Source organism: Phoenix dactylifera, chromosome 1 (genome assembly GCF_009389715.1).
Source record: "Phoenix dactylifera cultivar Barhee BC4 chromosome 1, palm_55x_up_171113_PBpolish2nd_filt_p, whole genome shotgun sequence".
NCBI lineage: Eukaryota > Viridiplantae > Streptophyta > Magnoliopsida > Arecales > Arecaceae > Phoenix > Phoenix dactylifera.
In genome coordinates this window covers 37,941,915-37,961,672 of record NC_052392.1, presented here as the reverse complement: position 1 = coordinate 37,961,672, position 19,758 = coordinate 37,941,915, and the positions used below count along the sequence as shown (strand labels likewise).

Genomic DNA, 19,758 nt, shown 5'->3' with positions numbered 1-19,758 from the left:
ATGGATTGTATGTGCCAAGACCTAGTCATATTCATCAACAACTATGCATTTATTTGCTATTCTTTTTTTATTATACGTCACTGTAAAACAATACGAAAATGATAAAAAAATGTTTTCAACATAACATATTAGCTAAATCATAGTCTATTACAATCTTGTTTCAAGAATCTTCCAACAACATTGAAAGGGTCCTTTGAGGTCCACAACTTTGTATTTATAATACAATCTCACATGACATTGCATTCTTTTTATAATGAAATACCTTGTCCCAAGCAAATGGAGCTTTCCAACATTTAATATCTATCAGATGCTGCATAGAATGCATCATGTTCTAACAACCATAACAAAACTCTAGACACATGAGTAATGTCATGGGCAACCTTGGTGTCAAATTTTTTTCTTCTTTTCTTTTGCAGCTGTCACGCCATGTAGCATAAAAAGATTGATGTAATCCACAAACTCCATCACATAAAGCACCAGGCTACACATGGCATGCCAACTGTGAAGAAAAAAAAAAGAAAAAGAATCTCATATAAGACCTCAAAGCCTCTTATCATTTCTGAGAAGGACTATTATTCCCCCCCTTCCCCACTAATTTAAAGGCAACAACCAGCCGCCCATGATTCGGTGCACATTAACTCAAATTTGGCCCCACTATTTGTTAAATCCCATATTTTTTACTTTTCCCCATGAGAACGGTTTCTCCTTAATCACATGATAATTTATGGTTAAAATGGTTAATTACTTTCCTATATTTCCCCTCCTATGTTTCACTGCACCTGGCGCCCAGCGCCAATTCTTCTACTTATGTACTCTTTCAACACTCCACCGACTCCCCCCGACATTTCTAAGGGGGAAAAAAAAGAAAATTTTCTCGGAGCCGGAGGGGAGATCCGAAAATATAAATAGAAGGGGACACAATCCCACTACAATCTAAAGGATCAAGCTCACCACGTAGGTAAAAATTCTCTCTCTTTCTTGGTCTCTTCGGGTATTCTTCTCTCTTGGTGTCGATTTTTTTTTTTACTCTTCTTGATGTTTTTCTGTTTCGTCTCTTCTGGGGTTTCGGGTTTCAAGAACTCATTTCTTTGATTTTCTTATCAAAACTGGTTTTTTCTTTGATTTCCGTGGATTGTCGGGCTGTTGGATTCCTTCTGGTCGGTAAATTTTTCATGGCATCAGCATTAACTGTTCTGGGTCTGCCATTTGTTTTTAAATGTGGTTTCTTAGGCCGTCTCTTGTTTGGGATTTTTTGTTGACCATTTCTCCCTTGAGCTATGCCCCTGTCTCTGTCATGGTCTTTGATTTGGTTTTCTCGTCTCATCTCTATGTGCTTGATTTTTATTATTTATAATGGATTCTTGTTTCAACCGAGCAGTTCCCTTCTTTAATTAGCCGTCGTGTTGGTTGAGCTTGGAGTGATTTATAGCTTTTGTGATTGTCGTAGCCATCGGTCTGGAAATATCTTTATTTGATCTGTGAATCAGTTGTCTATGGTTGTGTATATTCTCACATGAGAATGAATTCTTGTGCGGATTGGAGATCAGATGAGGAATTCTCCTGCTGCGGCCTGATCAGTGAAAGAAGGTTCATGGGCGCATCTCCTGGTAACGTGGAAGCCCGGCACCGGTCGGCTGGAACCAAGTGAGTTTCTTGGTTCTTTTCTTACTTTTGCTTCCTCTTTTCTGTTTGTGGTTGCCCTGTCGTTGTTTTGGTGTTGAACCCATTACCTTTTAGTTATGGGTTTCTGACTGGTCTGCACTCATATTTTGTTCCATCCTTTTTCTTTTTCCAGCTCAATTTTTTCAGATATTTTTTTTATTTTTTTCATATTAATTTTTTGGCTATATTAATTGTTCTTGCTTTACTCTTTATCGGGTTATTTAATTCTTTGTTTCGCATTATTTTTTTGTTTCATGTTAATATTTTTGGTTTCATATTTAGTTCGATCGTATTTTTCTTCCTCTACTCTCTACAGGGTTTCTATTTTCTTTCTTTTTATTTTTAAAATTTTAATAAATGTTTCGGGGATTGATCAGCATAAGCCATGTGAATCTCAAGAAAAGAAGAAGCTATTTATGGATTTATGTGAAGGCCATTTTAAAGATTTTCTTCGACATGTGGCATTAGTCTTGGTTTACTTCCATCATCTTTCTGTATGCTTGATCAGTTGAGCATATTATGTTCTATGTGTGGCTTCCTCCTTTTAAAGTCATGTAATAATGGAATCCAGAAAATTTATGATAGTCTGTGATATCTTTTTTTTTAATTAAAAGTTATGATTTTAGGTAACTTGGTATTTCGTAGCACAATTTTGCAAATTTCTACTTTGAGTATGATTTTCCAAGTTCTTGATTTTGCACTCTCTATCATTTTATAACTTTGAAGTTCCTCTTTTAAACAACCAAAGGCCCGCCAGAAATTTCTCAACTTCTTTAACTTTTGAAACAAGAAAATTGATAAGATCGTGATTTTGAAATTTAAAGTGTTCAAATAGAGCCTAATAGTTTTTTTTTTTAATTTATATGTTGAGCTCAAGTACACCTTGCTGCTTGTTTTGTGGTTATGTTGATTTGGATGCTTTATCAGTTCAGACAATAGAATTTGGTGTTCTTGTTGTTCAAGCAGACCCACTTGTTGTTCTTGTGAAAGGCACCTCGAGTTTGGTGATTTGAGGTCTATCCAATGTTACCAGATCCCTCTAAATCAGAAAACAATATAACTGAAGCCTTGCTGCCTGAAGATATCAGTTCATCAAAAGATCTTTCCAAGGATTGAGGAATAGAAGCAAATTAAAGAGTAATAGGATGGAAGGATGTTTAGGAGAATGTGTAAAAGTAATTGCCTATAGAGATGGGAACAAGACAGATGAGAAGGTTGCTGCACATGATTGTCTATGAGACTATGCGCCCATCTAGGGGATTTCACTTCTTGGAATCTCCCATTTATAAGGTGCAATTATAAATGGTACTAGCCACTTGCATAATAATTGTAATTGTTACGAGCTCAAGTTTTGGACCTAAACCTAAAGATAACTGGAAAGAAGCTCGTAAGTTTCTTACCAACAGAAAAAATGACACCCAGATTAAATTTGTAATCTCATCATTCTTCTCAATTTATCAGCTTAAGGCTTCATTCATAGGGCAAAGAACCAGATATTTTTCCTCCTTTTTCTGCCTCTATGATCATTACAGCAAGATCGTTTTATATTTTTCTTTAAGGAAAAACCTTGAATAGACTTATATTGACAATAATTCCTTATGGTGTTTCATGATCAATAAACAGTAAGAAAATGAATATTTCTACCCATCGGTTTAGTCTAGAGCTAATTGGGCTCGAGGCAAAGTTGCAATTTAATGATCTATCTTGATAGCTTCAAAGCCTTTGATAGTTTTTTTTTTCCTTATTTTGATTGAAGCAGAGATTTATTTATTTATTTTAGTGATCTACCTTGTTAGTCTCAAGTGGTGGATTAACTCTTTCTGGAAGCCATCTTCAACCTACTGTAATTACTCCAAGTGCTCTAAAATATGACCAATAGCGCTTTTCTGTTAGATTCATATGTTTCATTGAATGGAAAAAAACCAACATAGGAGGGTGCTGTGATTCCTACCGTGTTTTGTTAAGTGCTAAATAAGTTGTGAAGTTTCTTATGAGAAGTGGTAATGTTTTTCTTTCTCTCTCTATTTTTTCTCTTCTTTTACTTTTTTGAAAGAAAAGGCCTAGTTAACCACATAAAGGTGGTAGAAGCCCCCACGTAAACAAATTAGCCTTCAACCCTCTAGCAATCAAATAAGTTCACAACTAGGTCTTTTTCTATGCTGTTTTTACAGGAATTCCCCTCAGCTGTTTGACTGGATTCTTTGTAAATTTGATCGAACCAAATAGAATTAAGGTTAAATGTAAGGCGATATTGTGAAGCCGAAGGTTGTAAGGTGGGGACGCATCTATGCATGTTTGCATGCATGTGTATGTATGTAATAAAGAGTGAAAGAGAGAGACAAAGAGCATAGACAAGTCCAAAACAATTGTTTCAGCTAGTATTGTAGTCTCTATAGTGATAGATACAGAAACTAAATTTTTATGTGATCATATAATTTTTATAAAAATTATCAATTGTTTGTGGAGCTGCAAATTCAGAATATCAAAAATAAGATAGAAAAGACCCTTGATATGTCAAAAACATTTTGTTTATATTATATATTAGTTAACTTGTGCTAGGTTATTACTTCAATTGTTTTAATTTACTCCTCACCTATATATCAGACAAGCTGTAAACTTCACATATATAGTACATCATTTGTACAAGTCATTCCCTGGGTGTATGCTAGTTGTTGCTTGAGTTGATTTAAGTTACCACTTAAATATATTTATGTTAAAGTTCTACTAGAGGTGAGAATTAATAAACGGCTGTAATAACTTCACATTGAAAAATGGAATGATACTTCATTTCAATTGTCCAGAACTTGAAATAAAGAGTACCCTTTGTTACACTCGACGGGGGAACAACAAAGGCCATGTGTCAGCACCATTTTGCTGATGTAACCTGGCCATATTATATTCTGCTTGACTATCCACAGGTGATGACACTTCCAAAAATCTGAAAAATGGATTATCCAACTAATAGATGAGGGAGACTCAAAGCTTTCGAATCCCCTGGAAAGATAATTCAACCAACTTAGTTAGAATTTAAATCGCATAACATGGCCTACTTTCGAAGTTCTAAAAATTTTGGTTTTAGCCTATGTCTTTGGCAGCCTTGAGCTGAATCAAAGCTTTAGCTGAAACTGAAGCTTTATCAAAACCTGTTATCGCTGAAACCAAAATTAAGAAAAATAAGTAGTCTTTTACACAATTGAAGCAGTGCCAAGAATACTTAAAGCAAAATTAGTTTAAAGGGAAAGTAAAATTTTTGAAAAAAAATATATAGTGTTTTGCACAATTGAAGTAGTTCTAGGAATACCTAAAGCAAAACTAGTTTAAAGAAAAAGAAAATTTTTGAAAATGCCCAAACCCAAATAGTGTTGGGAAAATTATCAGTTGATTTTCTCAACTTGGTTCTTGTTGCACATGCACCCTATGCACTTTAAAATTTTTTAATTAGGCCCATTTAACATAATTTTTGTTACAATCTAACCCTTCCATCCATCTCTCCAGCGACACTGTTAATAGCCATCTATAACTGTGTAAAATGCCCCCAACACATTCATCTTCTTCTTGACTCGCCTCTCTTTCTTTTTCTATTATTTTTGTTGGAGAGAGAAGATTGTTGGCTCCTCTCAGATCACCGATCTCCTTCCTTCATGATCTCAAAACTTGATCCCCAATGAAGAGATGCCTACCAATCTCAGAGGAGAGGGAAGGCATCCATGGCGGTGTGTGTCATCTACTCGTAGGTGAGGAATGCTTGATCCCACCTGCTCATCTTCACTCATTTGGGCTTCCTCACTTCCACCTCAGCACCTCCATGGCAAGCCCAACGAGCCCCATTGATGCCATCTTTGGTTGACCCATGCTCCTAGTAACGAGGGCTCCGAGGTTGATGGTGTTGAGCATTGCAGGGTCATGCTCGGTACTGGTATCTATGCTGACGAAGCTGAAGTGGTGCCCATTGTTTAGCTACGGCTTTAGACTTCCGTCATGTCTCGCCCTCTATAAGGGAGTCTAATAAAAACTCCACCAAAGACAAAACAAGAAGAATGATACAGAGAGGGAGAAAATGGGAGAAGGGAGCATGGAAGCAAGGAAAAAACATTAGAATTAGAACAAAACTCGAAAGTTTCAAGAACTTTTTGTCCAGCCAGATTGGCAAGGCAATGGCATGATGTAGAGGGAAGAAAATAAAAAGAAATCAAGTTAGAATCCATCGATAGAGATTACATGCTTTCTTCTCAGACCAAGACGAAAACAAAAATTGTGAGAATGTGTTCTAATACCATTAAAAACTCTACTATAAATTATGAAAAATTTATAAACCAGGGCATTGGAGAGAATAAATGTGATGAAAAAGAGGCTATATATCATTATTTATAAAATTTTCTCTATGATACATAGCGGGGTATAGATAGGGAGAGAACAAAAAGAGAAGAAGATGGAAACAGGGGAAGAAGAGGGTGAAAATTGAAAATTGGCTTAAAAATGATTTGTTTTGACAAATTTGAGGCAAAGTCGAACATTTCTTAGATGCAATCGTTGTAGTTGAGGTGGAGGAGGAGGTATCAGCACTTGGGGGAGTCCTCGATATGCTTGGGGCCCATGAAGTACATGAAGTAGGCGTTGCAGCCTACAAGAAACAAATGAAACCCTGCATTAAAATGAAACCCATGTGATAATGGAGGCCAGAACTCAAGAAAGAAGCAAACAATTGGACAACATTGAGGGAAAAAAAGATATTAGAAGATCTTTGCTTCCCCCTGTTTCATCTTTCTATTTTTTCTTCCTTTTTCTTTGTATCAAGATTTTTGGTAGGAGCTTCTTTATATTGAACTTTGAGAGAGAACAAAGAGAATAACGTCAAAAAAGGTAGGAACCAAACAATAGTATTGAGAAGACATGAAAAGGAAGCAATTTTGTCTTCTTTTTTCTTCGTCCTTTGTGGCATGAAGAATTTAAGATGAAAAAGAAAAATATCAAAAAAAGAGTTATAGGCCAGAGAAAAAAGGAACAGGGAAAAATGAGGAGAAAATCTTAAAAAGAGTAGGAGATCCCTCAGCCAATCTAACAAGGGGAGGGTCTTTAAACTCTAATGAATAGTTGAGGCATAGAGAATGAGGAGACACAAAAAGAAATGATATTGATGTCAGAGTCAATCCCAAGACATCACCTTTAGGTGAGGTGGGGTGAGGCGGGGGTGGTGGGTAAAGGAGGTGGAGGAGCGCGATGGTGGGAGATGGGGAGGGACAGGCAACATCAGGGAGATAGGGAGGGGTGGGAGAAGGCCAGTGATGGTTGGTGAGATAAAAGTTTCTTGCTTTTCATTTTCCCTATTCACTTTTGTGCCAAGTGTATTTTGGATTTTTTTTGCAAATTTTAACACTCACATGATATTCACATGAGTCTTTTACTAAAGCCCCATTAATGGAGATGGATGGAGGGCTCAGATTGCAACAAAAATTAAGTTGATAAATCTAATTGAAAATTTTTAAAGTCGATGGGGAGTACGTGCAACATGGGCAAAGTTGAGGTGCTCAAACTGTAATTTTCCTAATAGTATTTGGTAAAACTGCAAACTGCTACCCGGAGTTGGAAATTGGCTGGGCTTCCTTGCCCATGCCTAGCCTGAAATTTTTGGGCTTTAGGCAAGGTCTAAGCCCAAAAAAACTTCAAGGTTCTTATTATAGAAGTGGTGGAAATTCTGCATCATGACCTTGTATATGTATCCCCATTGGTACATGTCAGAGAGATTCTGGTGGTGGTGCATTCTCTAACATTCCCACAATTGCAAAGTGATTTTGGTGCTTGTCAATGCGTGCATGCCCAAGCTCTTTTCTTTTTGTTCTTGTACTAGCCATCATCTCCATACCTCTCCCCCTCCTTTTCTCATATAGTTTGGGTTTTGGAGAGCAAAGGGCCTAATTGATCTTGGCATCCATTCAAAACCATATAGATGGCTAAGAATATTATTTAGAATATGTGATGTACACAATACATCAGTTAATCTTTAGACCTGTAGGTATTAATATGATTTGGGCTATGGTGATGAGCTTGGGGTGGGCTGGAGGTTTCCGAACCCTGTCCAAAATTTATTGATTCTCTAATGTTTAGGCCTACAAAGCCTGGCTTGAAAACATTCTGTACAGGTGGGCATTGGGCCGAGTTGAACCCATTTCTAGATTCAATATATATTGCATGTTTTGACTACTTTTGGAAGTAATTTACTTGATATTTTAAGATATGTGACTGCTAAAAGATTTCTTGCCATAACCATTAAGAGTATTTCTTTTTTTAAATTTAATCCAATATCGAAATGTGTGTTAAGTTACATTTTACACCCCCCCCCCCCCCCCCCCAAAAAAAAAAGAAGAAGTTATATTTGTTTTTATTGAGGGAGTCGAGAATGCTAACTGTGTTGCATGCTTGGCGTAGTCCTGTACTAAAGCTGTTAATGTGGTGTTTTCACTTTCTCACTAAATATGTTGACTATTACTTAAGTGTAACAAAGCAAGCAGAAGCAAAATTAGTAACAAAATAAGGAAATGAAATCAAAAAAGCTAAAAAGATGAAAAGGGGAACTGCAATCTTATAAAATATCAATAATAAATTTTTAGTTAATTACTGATATGTAAGCTTGAACTGCAATCATCTACAATTTGTGAGGTATTAGTCATTGACTATTGGTTGCTTTTGAACATACTAAAACAAGAAAATTACGTTGAACCAAATTATAGGTTGGACTATGCTGGGTTTCTATGCATGAGCTGGATTAAGGTACGCTGTATCGGCTCCAATCGGGTGGTATAGGGCGTATCGTATTGGTTTGGTACCGGTACCCCAGTACGGATGGTATACCGATACTCGGTACGCCAAAAATTCTATACCATATCGTAATGACACTGTACTAGTGTGACACTGATACGGGATCCAGTACCGAGACGGTGAATCTTGTGCTGGATGCTACAGATTTTTTTTTTTTTTTTTTTGAAAAAAAGGTGGAGACACTGTTATGTTTATTTGTTAGATCATATTCAGAAACATGTTTGTGGACCTATAAACTAACTCCAACTAAAAATGAAAATATAACTATAAACAGATTTTTTTTTTTTGAAAAAAAGGTGGAGACACTGCTATGTTTATTTGTTAGATCATATTCAGAAACATGTTTGTGGACCTATGAACTAACTCCAACTGAAAATGGAAATATAAACTGTAAAAGTTATGACATCGGTCCCTTCATCTCATCCTACTTAATGGACTTCATTACCTTGTTAATGGGCTGATTTAGATGTGTGTCATACAGGTGCAAGCTTCCATAATACAAAAAATGACCCTAAACATTAGCCCAATTATATTGTATAAAAAAGAGAATAAACTAATTACCAACAAGACTTGGTCCCAAAATACAATTTTTAAAAATTCATCACAAAGCTGATACCCTAAAAAGAAATTCTAGGGCATGTAGTAATCAATCATTTTCTTGAATATTACTTAATGACATCAAGTAATCTACCATTTGCTACCTGGTCGACCCAATCATGATATTTCACTTATGATCTGGCTTGGGCGACCCCATCAAGATATTGAAAGATGGGACCATTTCTCGAAAAATTCCAGATCCAAGCAGTGCATGATTATAGATTTGGTTTCTGAGCATTCCGTTTGGCCTTATGTGGAAGACAATTCAAATCTTTAGCCTATCCTTATTAATTCTATATTTGTATGTTCTGCATTTTTGACTGCTCAGTATTCACCTGCCTTGACTGCCCTTTAGCACAGTTGATTCTTCTTTTCTGCCTGCTGGAATGATTAAATTGATCTATGGATGCCTTATTGACCAGTGATGATGCAAGCAAAAGAAAAACACGACGAAGCAGAGTTTTTAAAGAAGTAGACAAGTTCAGCATCCTTATTTCGGAAAGGAGTTCAAGCTGCAAGTTTCATTCTTTGAAACTTGTGTTGGTTATCATTATATGCGGCACAATTTTAACACTTCTGTACTCTCCAGCTGTCCATAATGAGCATCCCCTGCAGTCTGTTTCTCGGTATGTCTTCTTTTGTTTGAACAGACACTGCATGGTTTAGAGCTGTTTAGGAGATGGAAATACCTTTAGAATTGTTCGCATTGTAACGAAATTTTTGAGAAAACACATTGTAAATGAAATTGAATTAACTTTGATAGTGTACAATTCCACATTAAAGGGAGGTAAAAAGCCTATGCTCATGTTCTGAAATCAATCTATAAAATGCTAACTTTGTATGATAATATATTCTGGTGGAACTTATGTTGAAGCATCTAATTCAGAATTAATGTATGATGATGGAATGCAGGCCTGGCCTTGTAGATCTTGGGTGGTTATGGGACAGAACCATTTCAGATTCCCGATACATATCACATTCGGATGTTGATTGGGTGCAAATATCATTAATTATAGAACAAGTGGGTCACATGAAAGGAAATCTCAAAATTGGCTTACTGAATTTCAACACTACGGAGATCAGCTACTGGCAGCAGATTTTACCATGGGCAAAAACTTCTGTTGTACATCTAGATTATGCCAACAGCAATCTTACTTGGGAGGTTCTATATCCTGAATGGATTGATGAGGAAGAAGAATATAATGTGCCTGTTTGTCCTCCTCTTCCTGCACCGGAAGTTCCTAGAGGGTCAAAGTTTGACCTTGTTGCAGTTAAGCTTCCTTGTAGTAGGTCAGGAGGATGGTCAAGAGACGTTGCAAGGTTGCATTTGCAGATTGCTGCAGCAAAACTTGCTTCCACTTCTGCCGAACGCCAGCCTCGGGTTCATGTTCTTTTTGTAACTGATTGCTTCCCAATTCCTAATCTCTTCACTTGCAAGGACCTTGTTAAACGGGAAGGAAATCTTTGGCTGTACAGGCCTAACTTAAAAACCTTAAAGGAAAAGCTTCGGCTTCCTGTTGGATCATGTGAACTTGCTCTCCCGCTCAAAGCAAAAGGTTAGTTTGATTATCTTCTTTTACCTTTCTACTCCGCAGATTCTGTATGAAAATGGAAATGTACTGTTGGTTTTCTATCGTGAATTGTCTAATTTCATTGATCTTCAGAAAGTATAAGGACTTGCTCATTATACACCTTTCTCTTTCCTTTTTGCCAGGATGCAAATTATATGCATTAATATTTTTTTTCCCTGATGTCTTTTAGATACTGCATCAGACATGGATTTCAGTGATCAAAAATTCAAAATTTTCTGAATGCTCGAAAAGAATTGCCTAATAATGTTCACTTGCACATTCTTGTTTCTTGTAATTTTTTTCTTTCTACATTTGTGCATTTTGGTTTTATGCCGATCTTTCAGAAAGATTCACTAGCTGCTTGTTGTGCACACAGTGCGGCCATACTCAAAGACTGGACATCGAGAAGCATATGCTACAATACTTCACTCTGCACATGTATATGTCTGTGGTGCAATTACTGCAGCACAAAGCATCCGTTTGGCAGGATCGACGAGGGACCTTGTAATACTAGTTGATGAAACAATAAGTGAACATCACCGAAGTGGCCTTGAAGCTGCAGGGTGGAAGGTTAGGACGATCCAAAGGATCCGCAACCCAAAGGCTGAGCGTGATGCCTACAATGAATGGAACTACAGCAAGTTCCGGCTCTGGCAGCTCACGGACTATGACAAGATCATATTCATTGATGCTGACCTGCTTATCCTAAGAAACATTGATTTCCTATTCACGATGCCAGAAATAACTGCTACGGGAAACAATGCAACCCTATTCAACTCAGGTGTGATGGTCGTTGAGCCTTCAAACTGCACATTCCAGTTGTTAATGGAACACATTAATGAGATAGAATCTTACAATGGTGGGGACCAGGGGTACTTGAATGAGATCTTTACATGGTGGCACCGTATTCCGAAGCACATTAACTTCTTGAAGCACTTTTGGGAGGGTGATGAAGAGAGCATGAAAGTTAAAAAGACGCAGTTGTTCGCGGCTGACCCACCAGTTCTCTATGTTCTTCACTACTTGGGGCTGAAGCCATGGCTATGCTTCCGTGATTATGATTGCAACTGGAATGAAGGCATACTTCAGGAGTTTGCAAGTGATGTAGCACATGCAAGGTGGTGGAAAGTGCACGACACAATGCCAGAAAACCTGCAGCACTTCTGTCTTCTTAAGTCAAAGCAGAAAGCTGCCTTGGAATGGGACCGGAGGCAGGCTAGGAAGGCAAACTTTCCTGATGGACACTGGAAGCGGAACATAACTGATCCAAGACTACATATCTGCTTTGAGGAGTTCTGCTTTTGGGAAAGCATGCTGTGGCATTGGGGCGAGACAAATTTGACAAATGACAGCCCTGTCCGAGCAACTCCCACTGTAGCTCTACCTAGTTTATAATCTGTACTCTCTCCTCACTCCTGCTTTCTGTTTCTTTCTCCATCTTCTCATTTTACAGTTTTCATAGTTAGATTGGTATTCGCCTGATTCCAACCTGTCTCTAGATCTTCACCTTATGACACCTTTCATAGACATCCTTCCACCGGCTTTTAAAGTGTGAAGCTGGCCATGTCTGGGCTTAGGTACATGCTTTGTTCCTGGGTGTCATAGGTTTCAACTGTTCCATTGTATCAATGGCTGGAATTTTTTTTTTGGTGGATAATACATATGCTTTACTGATTTTTTCAACAATCTTTCTCCACTGCGTGCAAGTTGTCATGGCAAGATTGTTTGTTTGTTATCTCTACTCATAATTTTGCTGGAGCAATTAACTCTATACCCTAAAGATGTTAGGTTCTCGTGGAGCAAGTTTTTAGGCTGACATCATTTCATAGGTAGCATGCTAGGAACTTAAATTAAGTTTCCAATTCTGGTATACGAACTGTGTTACTTCTCAAATTGGTTTCTACTGCAATGAAGCTAACGTATTCCTGATGTGTTTCATGCAAGAAATTTGCATCATACAGGGGTTTCGAACTGGTCATCTGATATATCATTGCAGCATTTATTTTTAATGATAAAATTGATGAGAATTGTAATGTTATACAAATAAATCCAATGGGAGATGACTGCATGTTTTGAAGGTTCTCACTTAGCAAGCTGATAATGTCTTTGACAATTGAACCAAGTGACTTGAGCTCGATTCTCTCCATTGTTTGGGGGGTTAGAGGTATTTAGGAGAGGGCTAACCTTGTTGTGTAGCTCATTTCCTATAGACTCTTCTATCAAGAAAAAAAAAGAAGATTTCATATTTTTGATAATTAAAAATTTTATATTTAAAGTATCTTAAGAGCAGGGGTTAAAAGAGAAGATGGTTGTAGCTTGATCACTGTGTCTTAATTTTCATACTTTAAGCTCGGTTTAATCAAGGTAATTAAGGGATAGCTAATTAAAATGCAATAACTGTATGCAGATGTAGAACTTATTTATCACTGAAAGGAATTACTGACAGGATTATCAGAAGACTTCAGCATTATGCAACTCCAAACTTGCAATAATTCAGAGTCACTATCAAAATAATACAAGGAATTGATATCTGGTCTAGAGCTTGGGTCTTGTGACAGGCCCAGGATGCTGCTTAATGTGGTCGGTCTGTTACTACTAGAATGAGTATCACTTTTCACTATTGCAGAGACTCTCTTGGTAATATGGTCATTCCATCTTTATATGTTTTGAGAAGTACACCATGCTTGATTCTTTTAAATGATGGGACCTTTGATCAATATTCAGAAATGTGGAGTTTTACAGAATTTGGTTCTTAACTATTAATTGTTTGGAAACAAAATTTTCTATTCGATACAATATTACATAAATTCAACTTTCTATTTCCTTTGGGTACTTTTAAGCTTATTTCTGTTGCCATAGTTCCCTTATTGTCGGCTGAGTGAAATTTGCAGTGTTTCCTTTCAAGAAACCCCTGGAGGAGCATTCTGAGTGCCTGCCCACTAAAGCACGGCTGGACCACCAGATCCCACAATGGCATGGAGACCTCACTGTGAAAAAGTTGGACCACCAGATGGTTTGATATTGTCGGAGAGATGAGGGGATGCACAGAAAAGATAAAAAGAGACCACATGCACAGCCAGCTTATTTGCTTGTCTTATTCCATGCTTCTAATACTGCCACTAAATACTGCTCGAATAGTATCTCCATGCCCAACTAAACAAAGAAAACAGGGGCACATGGAGCCGCATATGCATGGTGGAATTCCACTGACAAACGCATTGCTCTCTCTCTCTCTCTCTCTCTCTACAAATCACTGTTCCAAGGGACAAACACTGTTAAGGACTTGTTCAGATATTTCTACAGTATTGACTGAAAATCTGATAGGATTTATGGATTGGGCTGTTTATGTTCATTTAAGCATGGTTCTGTATAAACTAAACACCATCCAGCCTAAATATTATGAGAATAAAAAAAAAGGAGCTTGCTGGTCCTTATATGGACCAAATTTTAATAAAAAATCTCTGCTGACCAACTTTGTAACACATGTTCCACCAATCATTTTTTTTAAAAAAATTTCTGGTCACTTGGAGGTATCAAAAATTAAGGACCGACCTACAACCCTTTATCATTACATGTGGATCCATAGAGGAACCGCATATCAAAAAGCTCATAAAATAAAAAGATCTCTATGTGTGTTTTTTTTCTTTTCTCTGCAGCCCAAAGATTGAGATATAAGTTGGGTTTGGATAGGCTCTTAAAACATGCGAGTTAGATGAGCCAACAAATCTGATTTCTACATGATTTTCAGTTCAATTCTTTAGAAATATCTAATTAGGCTCTAAAAAGCATAGAGATCCAGTGGATCACTAGAGAGAACTTGAAAAAAATTTCAAAACCTGAAACAGATAGACATATTGGTACTTGTTTCTTAATCTTTTGAGAATTCTTAAATAGAATTGCTTCAGACTGCTTATAGGTCTAGAGCAAATGGTCAAGATTCATTAAAATGACTCTTAATAGTTGTGACGGCCTTGATCATTTCGGTTATGAATCATGATTATGCTAAAGATTTAAAATTTTTACGTAAACTTATTATTAATCTTAGATATTTCCAGGGAGGAAATTGAGTTCAATTAGAAAACTCATATCGTCCAAAAGAAAGAAAATCCTACTCACTAGTAATAACAGTGCAGCTTCCCTAAAGTATCCATCTGAATTGCAAAGTCAACGTAGTTTCAGAGTACACAATTTATAGATTTTGACATGTAAAATAAGTAGGTACAAAATTTTCTACTTTTACCATTCAATATTTTGATTCTAGGAACTGTTTGTTCTACAGTTGGATCGATTCCAACTCCGTAGGTATCACAAGGGAATTTGACAAGGGGCAACATCCAACAGGTGGAACAGCCTTTAAAATCTACCCCAAGACCTTCCACAATAATAATCTGTTAGAGTTTTATTATTTTCAAAATAACTCTAACTCTTTTATCCGTAAGAAGTAGTTTTTTTCTTAAATTTTTGGCCCTTTGGCTTTTCTCCACCTCATTGAAGAAAGTATGAAATTTGACTAGTTATATTTTTTTTTACTTTTACAATATGGCACTCTATGGCATATACTGAAAACTCTTTTCTTTATTCTTACAACGAATCTCTTTTCTCGTATAAACATACAATCTCTCTTTCTTACAAATTAGCAAATATATAGATATTGATGTATTATACTTAAGGTGCAGCAAGCATCGGTTTTGTATCTTAGAGATAATATTTTTATTACACCACATGCATAGTAAAGCCGGTTTGGGTATAAAAAATATCAAATTTTATGTAGGCTTAGCCTGAAGCTTGATTAAAAATAAATAAAAAATAAAAGTTCGAGGCTCTTGAAAGGGATAATTTTCTAATTTTTTCCTTAAGCTTGATACGCGAAGTTGCCCAACACGATCTATCCAGCCCCATCCTACCAAAGTAGTTAATGTTTATCTTAAGAATCATCCCTCTCTTCTGCATCAAATTTAGCAAAATTATTTACATGCATACGTGCCAATAAAACATGCAGAGAAATTGATCGGCTAAACACCTTTGTTACCTTATTATTTTTTTGTCACCATTTATAAATTCAAATTTACCGCCTCCTCCAAACGTCTCCTACTGCTCCATTGGAGCCTATCCACTCATTTCCCTGTATGAAGTTCTCCAGCGTGTAGGCCCCGAGATGCTCAGCCGGGATCTGGCTGCTCCAGGGCACCCTCGCCGACGCATTGGCCCCCGGCCCCGAGTTCCCGAACTCGCCGTAGAAGAGCGTCTTGAGCGCGAAGTCGCCGTCCCACGGCAGCCACCCTTCCGGCCTCACAATGAACTCCATGTAGGTGTCGATGAACACCGTCCTCGAGTACTCCTTCCATGGCCGCCCGAGGTAGGCCCGGTGGACGGCGGGCTTCTGTCGGTAGAGCGCGATGTAGTCGTCGCTGCCGTTGACGACGCAGTGGTGGAAGACGAAGCCAGTGGACTGGGCGGGGTCGGTGCGGCCTTGGGCGGCGAGGGTGTTGGACTCCCCGTGCTCCGGGTTGAGCTGGCGGGGGAGGAAGAGGATGAGGCAGCTGTCGAAGACGGCGGCGGAGTTGCCGAAGACGAAGTCGACGGTGCCGGAGATGCGGCAGTTGCGGTAGAGCTGGCGGAGGGAGTGGCCATAGAGGGTGTCCTGGTGGCCGAGGAATTCCACGGTGTCGAGGACGGAGAGGTCGCTGTCGGAGCGGAAGGCCACGGCCTGGTGGGCGTCCGGCCCGGCCGTATTGGCGATGGTCAGGTTCCGGGCTCGGAATCCGTCGCCGCTGACCCCTGCGCGGAGAGGCAAAAGTGACTCATTATTAATTGACAAGTATTAAAACCGACTTTAGCACTAATACAGTGATATTAATAACTTATCCATATTCGAAAAAAAAAATGTAAAAAGAATATTTTGTTAATTTTATAATTGCTTGAGATACCAGTTTTGGATTTTATCGTTCCATTTTTGTATGAGATTAAGCTGCGAGAGAAACCCAAAGATGCACAACTGCAAAGAATTAAGTCTACAAAATCAGTCTCACATACCGAAATATTTTGAAAAAACCTAAATTAATAACGGCTAATGCATACATGACCTGACTTATTAATACAAATCAACTCAATTAAATCTTAATCTTAAACTGACTAGGATCGGCATACATGACCTGATTCTACAAGGTTTAATGCCAAACCTAATTTATATTCTGAAATTGAACCCAAATTTACTCATAATTTGCTGATCCTACCTTAATCTTGTTAGGTTAGAGCAGGCTCGGTTTGCAGGACTCGTCTAGGCTTGGCCCGTTTTGTCCGGTTAATTGGATCAAGCAAGAAAAATTGTAAGGAGAAATGTTGGGTTGGGCTGAGAGGAAAGTTGGTTAGCAAGTCTCCATTATCAATCCAAACCTCTCATGACCGAGCGATACAAACTCAATCCAACCTAAAACTATATGTTGTGTTAGACCTGGCTCAAATTGCTAGCCTAGCCTCTGTGCAATTATTTTTTGTATGTCCAAATGTGACTAGAAGCAAGAGAACTCAAAGCGGTTGACCTCAATAATTTCTCTGCTCGCTCGATCCTCGTGTCCTCCATGTTCGTAGATGCTTTCCAAAGCCAAAATTCCCAGTTTTGGCTTTGGAAAGCAACTGATCATAATTACTGGCGATAATTACTCCACATGAAAACCTGCTGTTCCCATGCTCATGTTTCTAATGCTAACGTTTTACCATAAACCTTCCAGTAATTATGCCCCCCCTTTACTCCAGCAGAGTAATCCTCGAATTGGGCTACGTGGCAATCATGAAGGAGCACTTGTAAGTGAAATACTGCCACGTGTCCTATTCGGTATTACGTGACAGACATAAATGGATTGCTTACCGACAGTTGCCGTGTTGTAAGTGGTCACGCCGACCATGCCGGCGTTGAGAGATCCCGTGATGACGGTTTTGCCCATGCCGTCGCCGACGAATTCCAGATTCGTCTTCTCGTACGGCACCCGGACCGTCTCCTCGTAGACCCCGGTCTTAATGTAGATCACGAACAGGCTGGCCGCCCCCTCCGGCGCGTCGTCGACTGCCGCCTGGACCGTGGCGTACCCGCAACCCCCGCCCTTGCACACCGTGAAGTCCGGGTTGGGTTCCGACGGCAGGTGCCCCGTCGTCCCAGCGGCGGTGGCGGCGGCGGCGAAGGAGGAGACCACGTGGTCGGCCCAGTAGCCGTCGCGCTCGGTCTGGGGCGGGCCCCAGCGGGCGATGTCGGGGCCGTAGCGCTGGAGGGCGGCGAGCATGGCGACGGCGTTGCTGGTCAGGTTGGCGAGGCCGGCGAGAAAGGCCATGGCGTCGGAGACCTGGGTGGTATCGTTGACGTATTTGAGGCCGGACCAGCAGTCGTACTGGTAGAGGAGGGCGGCGCTGGCCCAGGCGCGGGCGTCGGCTAGGGCGCCGGCGGGGAGGGCGCGGGAGAAGGCGGCGGAGAGGCGGCGATCGGAGTAGGAGAGGACCTCGAGGCAGATGCGGGCGGTGTTGGTGCGGTTCAGGTTGGAAGCTTTCTCGGAGGCGTTAAGGATGGACTGGAGCATGGAGCGGGCGGTCCAGAGGCCGGCGGCGGAGGCGTTGGCGGCGGCGAGGATGAGGTCCGAGGGGGAGGGATTGGGAGGGAGGGAAGGGGACTGGGAGACGGTCGACTCGCAGGCGTCCGGGAAGCGGGTGGCCTTGCAGGCCTGGCGGATCTGGGACAACGGGGCGGCGGAGATTTCTGGGTTGGGATGGGGGAAGTGGTGGCCGTGGTGGTCGTAGCGGTGGCCGCCGGCGGCGGCGGAGACGAGGACGAAGAAGAGGAGGAGAGAGAGGAACGGGGCCATGTGGGGTTGGTTGATGGGGCAAGCTCACAAACACAAAGGAAAGCCAGCTATACCGAAGAAGAAACTAGGAAAAACCCCTCCAAAAGACCACGCTATAACAAAAAGTCCCGGTTAACGGGTTTTAAAATCTTCCATCCAATATCTTTACCAAGTTTAATTCCCGATCCTTAAGTCTCTTTTATTTTTTTTAAGAAGACCAAAAATGCCCCGGCCCTCCTCATCTCCCATTACCATAATGAGAAGAAAAAGATCCCCCCGCCGACCACGGCCCGCCCCCGCCCGAGCTCCCTCCTGCGGCCGCCGCCGGCCCCGGCTCGCCTCCTCCTGAGCCCCCTCTACGACCCCACCCGAGCTCCCTCCTGCTGCCGCTGCCGACCCCGCCCCGCCCCCTCCCGAGCCCCCTCCCACGGCCCTGCCCCCTCCCAAGCCCTCTCCCGCGGCCGTGTCACCAGGATTGGCCCCGCCCCTGCCCCCTCACGAGCCCCCTCCTGCGGCCGTCGCCGGCCGCAACCCGCCCTCCTTCCACGTCCGCCACCGCCTCACCGGAGGAGAAAATAGAAGAAAAGAAAGAAAAAAGAAGAAAATGAAAGAAAAAAGAAGATGAAAAGGAAAGAAAAAGAAGGAAATTTAAAAATAAAAAGGAAAAAAAGAAATAAAAGAAAGAAAAGAAAAATAAATAAATAAATAAATACATATATATATGTGATGAATGAATAAATAAATAAATAAATAAATAATATATTGTAATAAAATAATAAATAAATAAATAAAGTGGCTGCGGTCGGGGCCCCTCCCGCTGCTGCCATGGCACAACCCCCTTTTGGCGCCGTCGGCCTCACGAGATGAGAAAGTAGAAAAAAAAAGAAAGAAAAAAAGAAAAAAAGGAAAAACAAAAGAAAAAAAAGAAAAAGAAGATTTAAGTGTGTGTAGAGAAGACTTAATTGTGTACAAAGATTACTTAACTGTATGATGCACACAATTAAGTATTCTTTGTATACAATTAAGTCTTTTCTGCACATACTTAACTGTGTGATGCAGAGAATACTTAACTCTGTGTAGAGAAGGAAAGAAAAAGAAAAGGAAAGAAAAAGAAGAGAAGGAAAGAAAAAGAAAAAAAAAGGAACGAAAAAGAAAAGAAAAAGGAAAGAAAAAGAAAAAGAAAGAAAAAGAAGAGAAGGAAAGAAAAAGAAAAAAAGGAAAGAAAAAGAAGAAAAGGAAAAAAAAGAAAAAAGAAAAGAAAAAAAGAAGAAGAAAAAGGAAAGGAAAAA

The 19,758-nt window shown here is 39.8% G+C and overlaps 2 protein-coding genes across 4 annotated transcripts; one reads left to right on the top strand and one right to left on the bottom strand.

Moving 5' to 3' along the window:
• Positions 1-809: 809 nt before the first annotated feature.
• LOC103713751 (putative UDP-glucuronate:xylan alpha-glucuronosyltransferase 3) lies at positions 810-12,329 on the top strand. Of its 3 annotated transcripts, none has more exons than XM_008800771.4 (5): positions 810-958; positions 1,548-1,644; positions 9,495-9,698; positions 9,985-10,628; positions 11,020-12,329. In XM_008800771.4, exons 2-5 carry the CDS (start codon positions 1,592-1,594, stop codon positions 12,036-12,038), a joined length of 1,920 nt encoding a protein of 639 aa, XP_008798993.1. In that variant the 5' UTR covers positions 810-958; positions 1,548-1,591; the 3' UTR covers positions 12,039-12,329. The 3 variants fall into 3 exon arrangements, with proteins under 3 accessions (XP_008798993.1, XP_038989679.1, XP_026663001.1); XM_039133751.1 differs by having other exon boundaries at positions 812-954; XM_026807200.2 differs by lacking the exon at positions 810-958 and having other exon boundaries at positions 1,084-1,644.
• A 3,239-nt stretch (positions 12,330-15,568) lies between these two features.
• LOC103713750 (probable pectinesterase/pectinesterase inhibitor 51) lies at positions 15,569-18,588 on the bottom strand. The gene is made up of 2 exons (XM_008800768.4): positions 17,509-18,588; positions 15,569-16,421 (listed from the first exon to the last, which is right to left on the bottom strand). Exons 1-2 carry the CDS (start codon positions 18,488-18,490, stop codon positions 15,709-15,711), a joined length of 1,695 nt encoding a protein of 564 aa, XP_008798990.1. The 5' UTR covers positions 18,491-18,588; the 3' UTR covers positions 15,569-15,708.
• Between the last annotated feature and the right edge of the window lie 1,170 nt (positions 18,589-19,758).